Here is a 14,092-nt window from a genome sequence, read left to right as displayed (position 1 = left end):
TTAAAATAGTTATCGTTCAGATCTGACAGAAAATCTGACCGTGTGTATGCACCATTAGTCCCTGAAGGAAAAACTGCAAATATTGTTTACAAAGACATTTTGTGACCAATGACTACAATATAAAATATACATCACAATATTAGATGCACTAATGTCTTTGAAAAATTACTTAAAATGTAGATGTTAAATTGATATTTCTGCTGATAATTTAAAATATGTATCTTTTTTCATTGAATGGAAATAAAACTGGTTTAGAAGGAGGAAAAAGAGACAGGTGTCTGTATTGGAGACCTCATATTTAGAAAACTAATTGCTGAACAGCTTTTGGTACCACACAACTGCAATATAAAAAATGCAAAATAAAAGATTAGCAATTTCTTTATGTATAGCTTCCTCATTAAAATGAAGGATAACTTTCTGTAACTGCTGGGAAGATATTGTGAAATATGTAAATTATTTTCTGCAGAAAATGTTTTATTAATTAATGTTTATAATTTATTAACATGTCATCATAGTAGTTTATGTTCACATTAAGCACAACACGTGTCGATGAGCCACATCTGGAAGTAAAAGGGCATTTACCGTGGACCACAGCAAGCTCTACAGAGATACAGAGACCAGGGTCCCCTAGATCTGCCCTCCTTTGAATTGAGTCTCACTGTGGTTGGGGACTGGAGATTCCAGCACACCTGCAATGAGACTTTGTATTCATCAGTACTGTCAGTCAACAGGGAATGAGCTTCACACTGAGGGAAGGAAGAATGTGCTGTTACAGATGGTTGGGTACGGGATGCCGCCGGTCGGAATACCGACAGCGGCATCCCAACAGTCAGAATCCCGACGCCTGAACATAAGTAGCCTAACCCTAACCCACATTTTTACGCAGCCTAACCCTAAACCTCCCCCCCCAGCGTACCCTACCCCTGCTACCCACAGCCTAACCCTAACCATTCCCCTAGTGCCTAATTATAAACCCTAACCCTCCCCGTAACCCTAATACTTACCGCCAGGATGTCGGCAGTTGGGATTCCAGCGCCAGTATTGTTAGCACCGGCATCCTGACCTCCAAGATGGTAACTACGTCCCGTTACAGAGGGTGTGGTAACAGGTTTGTGGGGTTCATGTGCCACTATAAGTATAGGAGAACATCCTGCTATGGGGAAGGGAAGAATGAGTTGATATTGGGTCGGTGGGCAATGTTTTGCTACAGGGTGGAGGAAGAGGTTGCTGCTTGAAGAAGGGGGGAAATGTGTTACTACAGAAGTGATGGGGTATTTGTTACTACATAGGTGGTGGGGTATGCGTTGCTACAGAGTAATGGGGGATGTGTTTCTGCAGGAAGGTGAGAAAGAATGTGCTACTAAAAAAGTGATGGGTTTAAGCAGAGGTGATGGGGAATGTGTTACTACAGAAGTGATGGGGATGTGTTATTACAGAGATGAGGGAAAGTGGAAGAATGTGTTGCTAGTAATGAGGGGAGAGTTTAAAGGGAAGTAATGAAGGAATTGAGTGTTACTACAAATTGTGTTGCAGGCTCGATTAGGGTTGTTCATCGACCATCAATGGTTAGCAGTCATCGATGGACTGATGGCAAATAATTTTGTCATTGATGGAGGACTACCGGTGGACCCCATAGGTTGTAGGGGTCCCAATGGCTAATGGCAGCCGCTGAACCATCAATGGTTGAATCATTGATGGTTTCATAATGATGGTTATAAACTATCGACTATTGATGGACAACCATAGACTCGATCCCTATATGCCATGATGACACACTTCTCTGGTTGTACACTGCCCATATTTTAAATATTGTGTATAATGATAGTTGATGAATCAGATAAGGAAAGAACAAATAATTAATAATAATAGCGTGTACTGCCCATATTACATAACAGTGATCACATAAATGTACTGACACCACTCTATTAATAAGATTATTCTCTGCTTTGGCTAGGTCTATAGATCTGTCACACAAGGGAGTGGTAGTTTTAGGAAGTCCTGCTAGAGGGAGAGTGGCAAAGCAAGTTCTTAACATGTTTCAAACAATAATAAAGCACAGACATAAAAGAATTACTAAAGGTGCCTATCCATTAGGCGACCTGAAAGTCTGAACGTCTAGTGTTCAGACCTTCATGTTCTTCATGTTGCCGAGGTGCAAGGTGCGGTGCCTGCACTGAACGGCGTTCACTGAACGTCATTCAGTGAAGAAGCCCGACCTCCCATCTCTGAACATGCCAAATCTGACGAGCGTCGTCAGGTTGACGGGCATTTTCAGTAGATAGTCTGGGATGGCAAGGACTCAGCGCGCACGCGCATTGCTAGTCCTTGCCGGCTATCTATTACCTGACTTTGTGAACAATGCGACCAAAACCAGGAGGTTTTGGTCGGATTGTTCACAAAGTCGGGTAATGGATAGGCCCCTTTAGTTTATTCACTTTCAAAGCCAAACCAGTCTAAGTAAAATTTTCAGAAATCTAAAAAAAGTACTTGCAAGTTTTCCTTTGCACCCCATAGAGGTGTGAGGGAAAACCTGCAAAGTCGTCACTACCGTACCTGGCCAATATGTGTGATAAATAGCTGATGCGATTGCATTAGCATATATCTCTGAATCTGAATGGTCCTGTATCTCTACATAATCTAACTGTGGGCCTGATTCACTACTGATCGCTATCGCGATCCTATTGTGATCACAGCTGCGATTACGCTGTGAAAATATGCTAATGAATGCAATCGCAAAGCCGTCGCACAGCCAGCATAGACACGCCCGCTATCGCAATCTCACATCCGTAATACCTTGGAGTAATGCATATACACCAGGAACATCGAGTAACATCGGCCCCTCACGCACATTTACAGTAAGTCTGACTGTACTCAGAAATTGCTAGCCTCGTCGCACGCAGTGAGTACTCAAGCTGTGTATGCCGTCGCAGTGGCTTATTTATGCACATCCCCATGCATTTCTCCGACTACTCCCACATCACCACCTCGAAACGCTGACCTCTTGACACTCACTCTGCGATGGCTTTCTTTCAGCGTGAGTGATCGCACAGCGATCACAAGGCTAACTCACACACGCGCACTGCAATGCAAGCGCAGTATGCATCATCAACCGATCTGCGTACGCTGTTGCAGTTTGCGATCCGTGATGAATCAGGCCCTGGGTCACTAATGTGCTGTAGAAAAGACCTGCCTCTTCAATTGACTAGGACTGCTTACCTAACTGTGTGACTTTGATGGCTTTCTTGTATACACAGCCTTATTCAATTATTCTCTGATACATGATAAAATGCATGGTTACTTTATTAGGGGCATAATGCTGCAAAGCAGTCCAAACTTATAATGTTCCATGTACCACGCTGTACAAGTGGTATGAGGTCCTTCTGTTTAAAAGTAGTTATAAAGGGGCATATACACTACACGAGAGTGGAATGACTGTACTATTACAACACAAGATCGTCAGGTTGTGCATGTTCAGGGATGAGGGCAGGGGCGTATCTATAATGGGTGCAGAGTGTGCAGGGAACACGGGCCCCTGGGTCCAGGGAGGCCCCGCATCGCACAGCACACCCTACACCCATAGATTCACTTACCTCTCCGGAGTCCCACGTCAGCGCAGGGACCCGGCGCTGTGAAAACGACTGGAGAATGGCCGCCGTGGCCATTTTACCGTTGTTTGCGCATGCGCAGTACAGGGAAAATGGCCGCCGCGGCCATTTTCCCAGGGACTAGTGCATCCTCTATAGACTCTGGGAGCACTCTAGTACCCAGAGTCTATAACTAGTGCGCTGGCCGCACACAGCTCAGTGCGCTGCCGGCCACCAGACAGAGAGGAGGGGTCCGTGTCGGAGACTGCACATGGGCCCCCTTCTCTCTAGAAACGCTCCTGGATGAGGGAGGGTGCCTGCACTGAATGACATATCGTTTAGTGTGGGTACATTATCCACTGCACAGGATGACGAACGATTTACAGTCATTCCACTCTCGTGTAGTGGATATGCCCTTTTACTGTGACATCCACCATTGCACTACTCCTTTATTTCATCTTTCCGAAGCTCATTGTTCCAGATTCGTAAGGTATGCCCAGGTGATCTCCAGAGCTCAGCATTCTTTCTCCTGAGCCTCACTTGTAGGCCAAGTTTGTTCAATCTCATTATGAAAGTTAAGTCATCCATATTATTATTATTATCATCATTGTTCTTTCAGATAGTTTTTGACATTATTGGTTGTAACAAAAGATGCATATAGATTATTTAAGGTTAGCCAGGTTTTTTATTTTTTTAATACTTAGTTGACTCTGTTTTGATACTGTAAGAGTGTGAGCTCACATTTGTGGGATGATCTGCTAGTCATAGGTTTTCCATGTCAGGAAATTGAATGGCTCCTGGTTTTTACCGAACATCTAAAAACTACAATATTTGGGGGCTTATTTTTTTTTTTATTATAATTAGTCACTTTAGGAGAATGTTCCATCCATGTTCCCTTCCAAATGGTGGACATCCAAACTAGAAGACTCAATACAAAAATTAAGTCTGACCCTACCCTAGTCAAACACACCCTGAAAAGAGGTAGCAAGAGTGAGCTTTTTGTGAGCTATAAAATATATAACACAATAACATAGCATATTACAATCAGAATAAGCGACAGTGGTGTTTGAAAAATGTGGCAACTCCAACAAAGAATGTTGTCTTGATAGCAGACAAGGACCAAGGGCCTGATTCAGCTTGGATTGCAATTGCTAATGCGCACGCAATTGGGCGATTGTTGCATACTACGCATGCGTATGCATCGCAGTGCGCGAACTAGCTTTTGCAATCGGGACTGCAATTGCAGTGGCTATTCAGACCCATTGCAGAGTCATTGACAGGAAGTGCCGTTTGTGGGTGGTGATGGGGGGTGGCCGAACGCAGGTGTGCCAATGTGTTTGAACGCCATTGCAGAAGCGTGCATAAACTATCTACTGAGATACCCTCATAGGCCTCATAGCATGCGCTGAAGTAAGCAATTCCTGAGTGAGTTCTGGCCACTCTACAGTCAGCGCGGCCGCTGTTTGGCTCTCGGGACTGCCAGCTCCGTGGATGTGCCGTCAGCTGGCATTCGGGAGCTATGAGTATGTGTGGCAACACACATACTCATAGCTGTTGCGTGGATTGTGTAGTTGTTTTTTTTTTTTTTTCACAATGCCATGGATTACTGCGGAGACCAAAACTGGATGTAGGTGAGTATGATTTTTTATTTGCAGGGCCATGTTTTTGGGATATTCTACGTGGAGAAGGGGACTGAACATCTGGTATAGGTGAATGGGTAGGTGTGTGTAATAAAGTTATACTGTCACGGTGTGTGTGTGTTTTGAATTTTTTTAACTATTTATTTTACAGTGAAATTACAGGTGCCGCATGTCTGCTGGCACTTGTAGTTACACAAGTGCAAAATGGCAAGCATGCTGGCACTTGTAGTTCCACTGTAAAGTACAATAGTGTTACATTATTTGGCCCCCCTATTACCCCCATACCCACCGCTCCAGGGGTATGGGGATGAGCCCCAGGCTTCAGCGTAAGCCTGTGGTGCTCGGGAGAGGGGGGACCCTTTTTTGGGGGGTCCCCGACTCCCCCGAGATCCCCGGCTTGCGCCGACTGACTTGGGGTGTAATGCTTTGGACCTGGAGCCCCGGTGATTGGGCATTACACCCCAGTCGGTTGGGTCTGGTGGTGGTCTTAAATATAGGGGGTACCCCACGTCTTTTTTTGCCCCCTATATTTACAGGTTAAAAAAAAACGGGAATTTTTGGGAAATATTCTAGGGACCCCCTAAAGATGTGTAGACATGGGGGATCACTATGGGTACCCCCATGTTTATCTCCTGAAGGAAGTCGGGATTTCTAATAGCCGTGGCAGGAAAAAAGCTATTTAAAAACCCGACTTTCTTTTGCAGGCAAAAAAGGGGTACCCATAGTGATCCCCTATGTCTGGACATCTTTAAGGGGGTCCCAGGCATATTTCCCGAAAATTCCCGTTTATTTTCGTAAATGGGGTCAAGGGTCATTTTTAAAAAACAGGGATAAAAATTAACTATAGCAAGTGTAATAGTTTAGATTTGGGGTTTAGGGGTCCAGCCTTATAAAAAATAGCCTGTACTTTTGGGAATGCTCCCTTATAACGAAATGTTGCAAAAAAAAATGTTTAAAAAAATAAAATCGGGACACCCCAAAAAAAAGATGAAAAAAAATTGGGGTGACAAAAAAAAAAATTGTCAAGCAAAAAGCCAAACTAACGAAATTAATACTGGTGGGGTCCCCAAGTATGTGGCAGGTGTTTTTTTTATTGCGCAGAGTAGCGGCAGGTGTATTTTTGCAGAATTTAAAAAAAATACCTTAAACTTTTCTTTTAAGGGACTTAAAAATATGCTAGTACCCATTTTCATGTACCCCAAATTTGATGGGACCACTTTTAAAAACGAAAAAAAAAAGCTAAATGCTCTTCTGCATTACTTCTTCAATGTCGGGAAAAAAAACACCAGCCGCGGCTAATTAAAAACCCAGACTTTCTTCTGCAGGCAAAAACGGGGGTACCCATAGTGATCCCCGAGGTCTGGACATCTTTAGGGGGCTCCTAGGATTATTTCCCGAAAATTCCCGTTTTTACCGCCGATCCAAGTATCGCCGGGTCCCGTTATTGTCTACTTTCAAATTGAATACAGGGATACGTGGGCACGCGCGCGATACTTTGACGCCTGGAAAACAGGCGAAGCCAGCGTTAAGTCCGGGCCGCGTTAAGTTAACGCGGCTGAGCTCAAATTGAATACGGGCTATAGTGTTGTACTTCTTCAATTTAAAATGCTAGGATGCAAACGTCCATCTACTCCTTTGGGGTTTTCCCGTCTCACCTGAAGCCTAACAACCATTGGTCGCGATGGTTGCGATAGTGATCCCAGGCTGCGACCTCGGTTGCAGCGCTGGGATCGCAGATGCAGCAAGGAGGTGTCAGGCACCTCCTGCTGCATTTGCATTTTAGCAAGGACTGAATTGCAAAGCTGCTGGTATGCGGCTTTGCAATTCTGTCCTCTGCTGAATCAGGCCCCGAGATAGGTGGATAATCATCAAATTATATTAACAACAACTAAAAATGAGGCATTGGGACTCAGACACTGACTTTCCGACGAGTATTTTCTTCTACAGCCTTAGGGCCTTATTCAGACCCGCTCCCAAGCGGGTCGATGGTGGTCTCTGCACACGCGCAACGGCCGCACGGCGTGTGCGCAAGCCCCAGAGCGAGAGAGAAATTCTCTCGCTCCGTGGCTCATTACAAAAGGGGTGGCTGTCAATGTTGATCGACAGCTCACCCGTTTTGTAGGCGTGGCTGGGGGGTGGCTTCACAAATGGAGGCGTTCCCAAGCGAACACCTGCCGTTTGTGGGTGGCCCTACTGACATCACCATCTATTAGAGCCGGAAGCTCTCTGGGGCTTGCGGCCACGAGACCCTGCCACAAGGGTCTCGTCGCAAGCCCCGATGGTCGCGATGGTCTTGACCATCGCGACCATCATCCTGGCCGCTCGCAATACCTGTGGATGGTCACCCACAGCTAAGCGAGCGGCCAGGAGGCTGCACCAAAAAATCTCTGAATCAGGCCCTTAGTTCCTTATGGATGAAACTCCACTAACCTTCTGGGGATTGGGTACATTTCTTAGACAGTCAAAATTCAGACATTCAAATTATAGACACCATAACGTCAACCAAAATATCGACATGGGTTATAAATAGTCAAAATGTTGACAGGTACATAATTTAAACATGGGCATAATTTAAGCATTCAGGGGGTCATTCAGACCCGGTCGTTAGCGCAGATGCGCTCGGACCGGGTCGATGGCCCCCCACAGAACATGCACACGACGGCGCCGTCGTGCGCATGCGTGAGACCCGCTACGACCGACAGCGCCGGTCGTAGGGGGTCTCGATCCAAAGGGGGCGAGCTGTCGATGTTGATTGACAGCTCGCCCCGTTTGGAAGGCGGGCCGGGGGGGTGGCAGCCCAAACGGAGGCGTTCCCATGGGAACGCCTACCGTTTGGGGGCGGCCCCACTGACATCACTAGTGATGTCAGTGGAGAGCTTCCGGCTCAGACAGGGCCAGAAGCTCTCCGGGGCTTACGACAAGGGAGACCTTACCCTAGGGTCTCGTCGTAAGCCCCGATGGTCAGACCATCGCGACCATCACCGGAGCGGTCGTTAGAGCTGTGGGTGTTAACCCACAGCCTAACGACCGCAACAGAGGCGGGCGGTCAGGATGCAAGTGGCCGCCCAGTTTCTGAGCGACCGCTTGCATCCTCCGACCGCCTCTGAATGTGTAGATGGGATGTGGTCATAATCCCGACCGTGGGTATTTCGGACCTCAAAATACCGGAATCCCGACACCTGTCAGAGTCCCAGCGCTGGCATCCCGAAGGTAATTAGCGGGGTTTAGGGGAGGGTTAGGCACTAGGGGGGAGGGTTAGGTTTAGGGTGGGGGAGGGTTAGGTTTAGGGTGCGGGGTGGGGGAGGTTAGGTTTAGGCACTAGAGGGGGAGGTTAGGTTCAGGCACCGGGGATGGAGGGTTAGGGTAGGGAGAAGGTTAGGATACCTACCGACAGGTGTCGGTATCCTAACCCTGACGGGATGCCGACGCTGGGATTCTGACATCCGGGATCCCGAGCACCAGCATCCCATACCCAACCCCGTGTAGACAGTTTGAAATGTAGACACAGCTAAATAAGTCGACACTTAAATATAGACAAATTATAATGTCAACAACCAGAATGTAGACAGTTAAAATGTCAACAGTCATAATGTCAATATAGCTAAAATAAGACCTAAAGGTGACCAGTGAACCTGTCATATTAGATGACACTACCCTCCATTGTAATGTTAATTTCCATGAAATCACTGGAACAGGGCATGCTGGCATGTGTAGTTCCACAACAACATACATTAATTGCCATTGCCGTAATTGCAGCACCCGCTAAAGCCCATCACAGTATTACTGCTGTTAAGGCCTGCTCAAACTGTGGCAGGGCATGCTAGCATGTGTAGTTCCACAGCAGCATGCATTAATTGCTGCGGCCTAATGCCCATCATAGTAGCTCTAAGTAAACTACAAGAACAGTAGCACCAACCGCTGCTAAATAAGTGACAATCAAAGCATGTACACCTGCCTAAATTTTAACTGCAGGTTACAGTATATGCAGTGACTTATATTGGCAATGTCGACATTTTGACTGTCTATATTTTGATTTGGTCAAAATGTCAACATCCACACTATAGACATGCATATATTTTGAATGCAGGGTAAAACACCGTATAAACCTGCTAATCGCAATACTAACTTGATATTAATTTAATATGTATCTATGAATGCCATTCTATGGGGGGGGGATTCCATTTTTTGGGTGTGGCAATAATTAATGTAAATGTAAAATGCTATGGTCAGTTAATGTTATTTTAATAAAATAAATTAAAGATTGTTTTCAAGTTCCTGCAACCTTGCAACATGATTTAAAGCAGGGGTGGGCAATAAGCGGCCCTCCAGCTGTTGTTGAACTAAAAATCCCAGCATACCTGGCAACAGTTTTAGCGTGGCCAATTAGCAAAACTGTGGCAGGGAATGCTTGAATGTGTAGTTCTGCAACAGCTGGGGGGTGCTTATTGCCCACCCCTAATTTAAAGTAAAAGGGGCTGACCTTGAGCATAACAAACTGACATAGCATTCACTTGCTGTGGCAATCTAGTCGGAAATTGTCTGTCATATCTGCAATTTACCACTTACATATTGTCACTGATGCCTCCTAACAAATGTCCACAATGTAAGAAGAGGACCCAGCGAGACAGTAATAAATTGAAGAAAATAGTTGTGTAAATGACTACCATCCTTGATGGACAGCCACTTTAAGGGGCCTATGTATTAATAAATCGCAAAACTGCTGCGATTATAAAGGTTCCATATCACAGCGGATATTTGAAATTTTAATGAAATATCCCCTCTATGTACAAAGGGGAACGCATAGTGAACCACTGTCCCTGATAGTTATATCCCCGGCATTATGTTGAAGTATTTAACATTTGGCAGAGTTTTCTCCGGGGGAAGCTGAAACTGCGCATGCACACACTGGGGCCCATTTAACAAAATGTATTTGAGGTAGAATTCCCAAATATACCCGTTTTCGGGGGTTTACCTCAAATACTAAGTATCCCCCAGACGTATTAAGGAGGGACCACAGTAGGTATCTCTGATACCTGCTGTGATCCCTCCATTACCGCAGGTGTCTATGGGGGAAGCGTTGCTGCCAAATTTACCAATATACGGAATGCGATGCATTCCAGATATTGTCCCCAGCTGCCAACGCCATCTGAAGATGACATAAGCAGCTGTAGACTATGGGCTACACCACGCACTTTTAGCCGGCGGAGGGATCTGCCGAAACCCTCCCCGGCTATGGCGGATGTGCATGTGCAGACCGCGGTACTGCGCATACGCACCACCCCCTGTAGTGGCAGGCAGCTCTCCGGAGACATCGCACGAATGGGCTCCTTTCAGAGCCCGTGTCCCTGCATGTCCCGGATGATACATCCAGCCGAATTGATCGCTTTTTGCGCTTTTTTGGGGGGAGTTACTGGCATGCCCTGATCGCATTGCAAAAGCGTTCCTTGATAAATGGGCCCCAGAATCAGTTACTACTCCCAGAAGGAGATTTTCGTAAGCTTCCATAAGCAGTTGGATATTGCAGTTTCTACATAATTTTATCTTAAAAGCAGCTTGATACATAGGTCCCTAAATGCTAAATCAGTCATTTTCAACCTTTTTCAACTCGAGGCACACTACACAAGATTATAAAATTGCCAAGGCACACTATCTGGCGATGCAGCGTGCATAACCAATGATAAAACACACATTGGCTCTCACATAAAAATAAATACACATTGGCCTCCACAGGAATAAAACACACTACACTGGCCTCCACAGGAATAAAACTCACTACACTGGCCTCCACAGGAACAAAACACACTACATTGGCCTCCACAGGAACAAAACACACTACACTGGCCTCCAGAGGAACAAAACACACTACATTGGCCTCCAGAGGAACAAAACACACTACACTGGCCTCCAGAGGAACAAAACACACTACATTGGCCTCCACAGGAACAAAACACACTACGCTGGCCTCCACAGGAAAAAACACACTACGCTGGCCTCCACAGGAATAAAACTCACTAAGCTGGCCTCCACAGGAATAAAACTCACTAAGCTGGCCTCCACAGGAGTAAAACACACTACAATGGCCTCCACAGGAATAAAACTCACTACATTGGCCTCCTCATGAATAAAACACACTACAATATAGGGGCGCTGAGCTGACCGCCGCGGCACAGTGGTTGAAAAACACTGTGCTAAATAGTTTTCAGAATATCCTACTTTGCCACTTGTTGAGGTTGACATTTGTGCCAGTAGCAAAGTATAGAGATCAGTAATAAAAAAAAACAAGACAGTACTACATTTCACACTTACAGGGCAATTCAATTTGGAGCGAAAAGTCAGTTTTTGCGATAATTTCGCACCGATGACGTAATTTTCGCTGGTTTTGGTTTTACACCATATTCAATTTCAAAGACTTTTCGCAGGTTCGAAAAGTCTTTGAAAAAAAACGGGGATAATTTTTCACCACTGAATAGGTGGCAAAAAAAGTGCAGAATTGGGGTTTAGGGGTGCAGGCTTAAAAAAAATAGCCTGCATCCCTGGGAATGTCATTTTAATATAAACTATGTAAAAAAAAAGTTTAAAAAAAAAATAGGGACACCCCAAAAAATTAATTTAATATTTGGGGTGTAAAAAAAAGGGAAAAAAGTGTTTAAAAATAGGGAAATAGGTTCAGGGCTATTCTGCAAGTATGCGGCAGGTGTTTTCTAGAATAAGTTATTAGCGGCAGGTGCATATTTGCAGAATTTTTAAATAAAGACTTTAGAGACTTAAAAATATGCTAGTACCCATTTTCACGTACCCCAAATTTGATGGGACCACTTGAAAAAATGAAAAAAAAAAACCTAAGTGCTCTTCTGCAACACTTCTTCAATGTCGGGAAACCTGCAGCCGCTATTTAAACCCCCGACTTTCATTTGCAGACTAAAACGGGGGTACCCATAGTGATCCCCCATGTTTTTACAGCTTTAGGGGGGTCCTACAATTTATTCCAGGTAAACTTCATTTTTTTTTCGCCAATCCTACTTCGCCGGGTTCTGTTTTCGTAGCTTTTAAATTGAATACGGGGATAAAGCGGGCGTGCGCCCGATAATTTATCCCAGGAAAATCTCTTATGTGGAGAGAAAATTCCAGCACGGAGTTTTCGCTCCCATATTGAATACCCCTCTTAGGGGTCTATGTATTAATTATTGCAGCACTGCCGCGATTATTTGCCGAGGATATTTTTATGTTTAATAAAAATTTCCCGGCTATGTACTACTGGGAACTCTCAGGGACAGAGGTTGCGGTTACTCTAATGGACAATGGTTGCGGTAGCCGCTGTCCCCGCAAGTTATATCCCCGGCATTTCTGAGAAGTCTCCAGAGGGAAGGTGACATAGTGACAGCTTCCTGGACTGGCTGGTGGCTGCTGGGGTAGAGATCTAGGCTCTAGGCAAACAGTAGTTTACACCATGGTCTGAAGTGCTAGTTAGCACTTTGCCGTAGATTTCTGTGAAATCTCCAGCATTGTGCCATTAGTACAAAGGATCGATACATAAAATTATGCCCCATAATCCACTCATCAATGTTCTAATGCCACAATATTCATTCCCTGGGTGATTATGTCATTTTTAATTAATTTTTTTACTGTTTCATGCATGTTATAAATACATAAATAACAACAGTAAAAAAATGTTTTATGCACTGTACTTGTCGGTAATAATCATTTATCAGGTACTGTCGAGAATTTTTCGAATGCATTTGCAAACAATATTGTTAGAGACGCAAGTCTGTAATGCAGGGCACAGGAGCTATCCATAACCAGCATAGCTGTGCCACATGCAGGGCACAGGAGCTATCCATAATCAGCATAGCTGTGCCACATGCAGGGCACAGGAGCTATCCATAACCAGCATAGCTGTGCCACATCTTGCTACAATGTAAATGTTTCTATCAGAACAATTTGGGGGAATGTAATAGCCTGTGAGATGCCGGCATCAGCTCTATTCCAGGAGGTATGCCTTATATTTTAAAGCGGCAATAATTTAAAAGGTTAAACCAACATAAAAACAGTTGAAGAGCGTCTGTTTCCGGCAGTAACTAACAAAAATGATCAAATTCCATTTTCTGCCCCTTATCCATCCAGGTTATAATGGAGCTTACCTCTATTTCCTTGAATGAAAGTGGTTGATTGCGAACTCCTTGGTTTCTGCCTCCTCGCTGTCATCATTACTTGATCCTTAACCCGCTGGTCCCCGCTGACCCGGCTCCTGAGAAGATTATCTGATGGCACTGCCAGGGAAGATTCATTTGGCCACAGGAAGACTTCAGACGCCAGAGCAGTTTTCAGTGGAGACGGTGAGGACAGCATGGCTAGTATATTGTGTCTATATATAATGTTATATGTATATATATATATATATATATATATATATATATGTATCTCTCTTTCTACGTCTGCTATAAACCAAGTCCCAAGAAAATGGATTCGCGATTCCCCTGCACACCTCCAGAAGCGTCTCCAGTTGTGTTCTGTGTTGGCAGCTTTCTTCACAGTGAAGTCTGAGCAGGTCTAGGCGTATCAGCGTCCGTGAGACACACCTCGCCACTCCCCGCCCGCCCTAGCTGTGACCTAAATCTCTGCACAACCAATGTCAGAAAGTGCTGATGAGTTAACAGCAGACTATCGCACTCGAGTCAAATGTGTATGTAAGTAAAGCGTCCAGAAGGTTGTTTACACCTCAATAGAGCAGTCTGGCTGCTGCGGTCATACAAGGAGGCAAGTTTTTGTGCCGATCTCGAGTCGGTAGAAATATCCTGATGTAATTTCTCTTCTGAAGTAGCAAACTATTTAGCCCTCATGTCAGTCATTAATGTATAGAACTGTTCAGTT

General features: G+C 44.9%; 1 protein-coding gene across 2 annotated transcripts in view; it reads right to left on the bottom strand.

Moving 5' to 3' along the window:
- PKP1 (plakophilin 1) overlaps positions 1-13,745 on the bottom strand; it is a 76,863-nt gene extending 63,118 nt beyond the window's left edge. For both annotated transcript variants that reach the window (XM_088445774.1, XM_088445776.1), the window contains exon 1: positions 13,363-13,745. In XM_088445774.1, coding sequence (XP_088301900.1) covers positions 13,363-13,570 — 208 coding nt within the window. In that variant the 5' untranslated portion in view covers positions 13,571-13,745. The remainder of the gene's footprint in view (positions 1-13,362) is intronic.
- Between the last annotated feature and the right edge of the window lie 347 nt (positions 13,746-14,092).

The sequence above is a fragment of the Taudactylus pleione genome, unplaced genomic scaffold (assembly GCF_031769625.1).
Source record: "Taudactylus pleione unplaced genomic scaffold, aTauple2 ptg000387l, whole genome shotgun sequence".
NCBI classification, from domain to species: Eukaryota; Metazoa; Chordata; class Amphibia; order Anura; family Myobatrachidae; genus Taudactylus; species Taudactylus pleione.
This window is presented reverse-complemented; position numbering and strand designations above follow the sequence as displayed.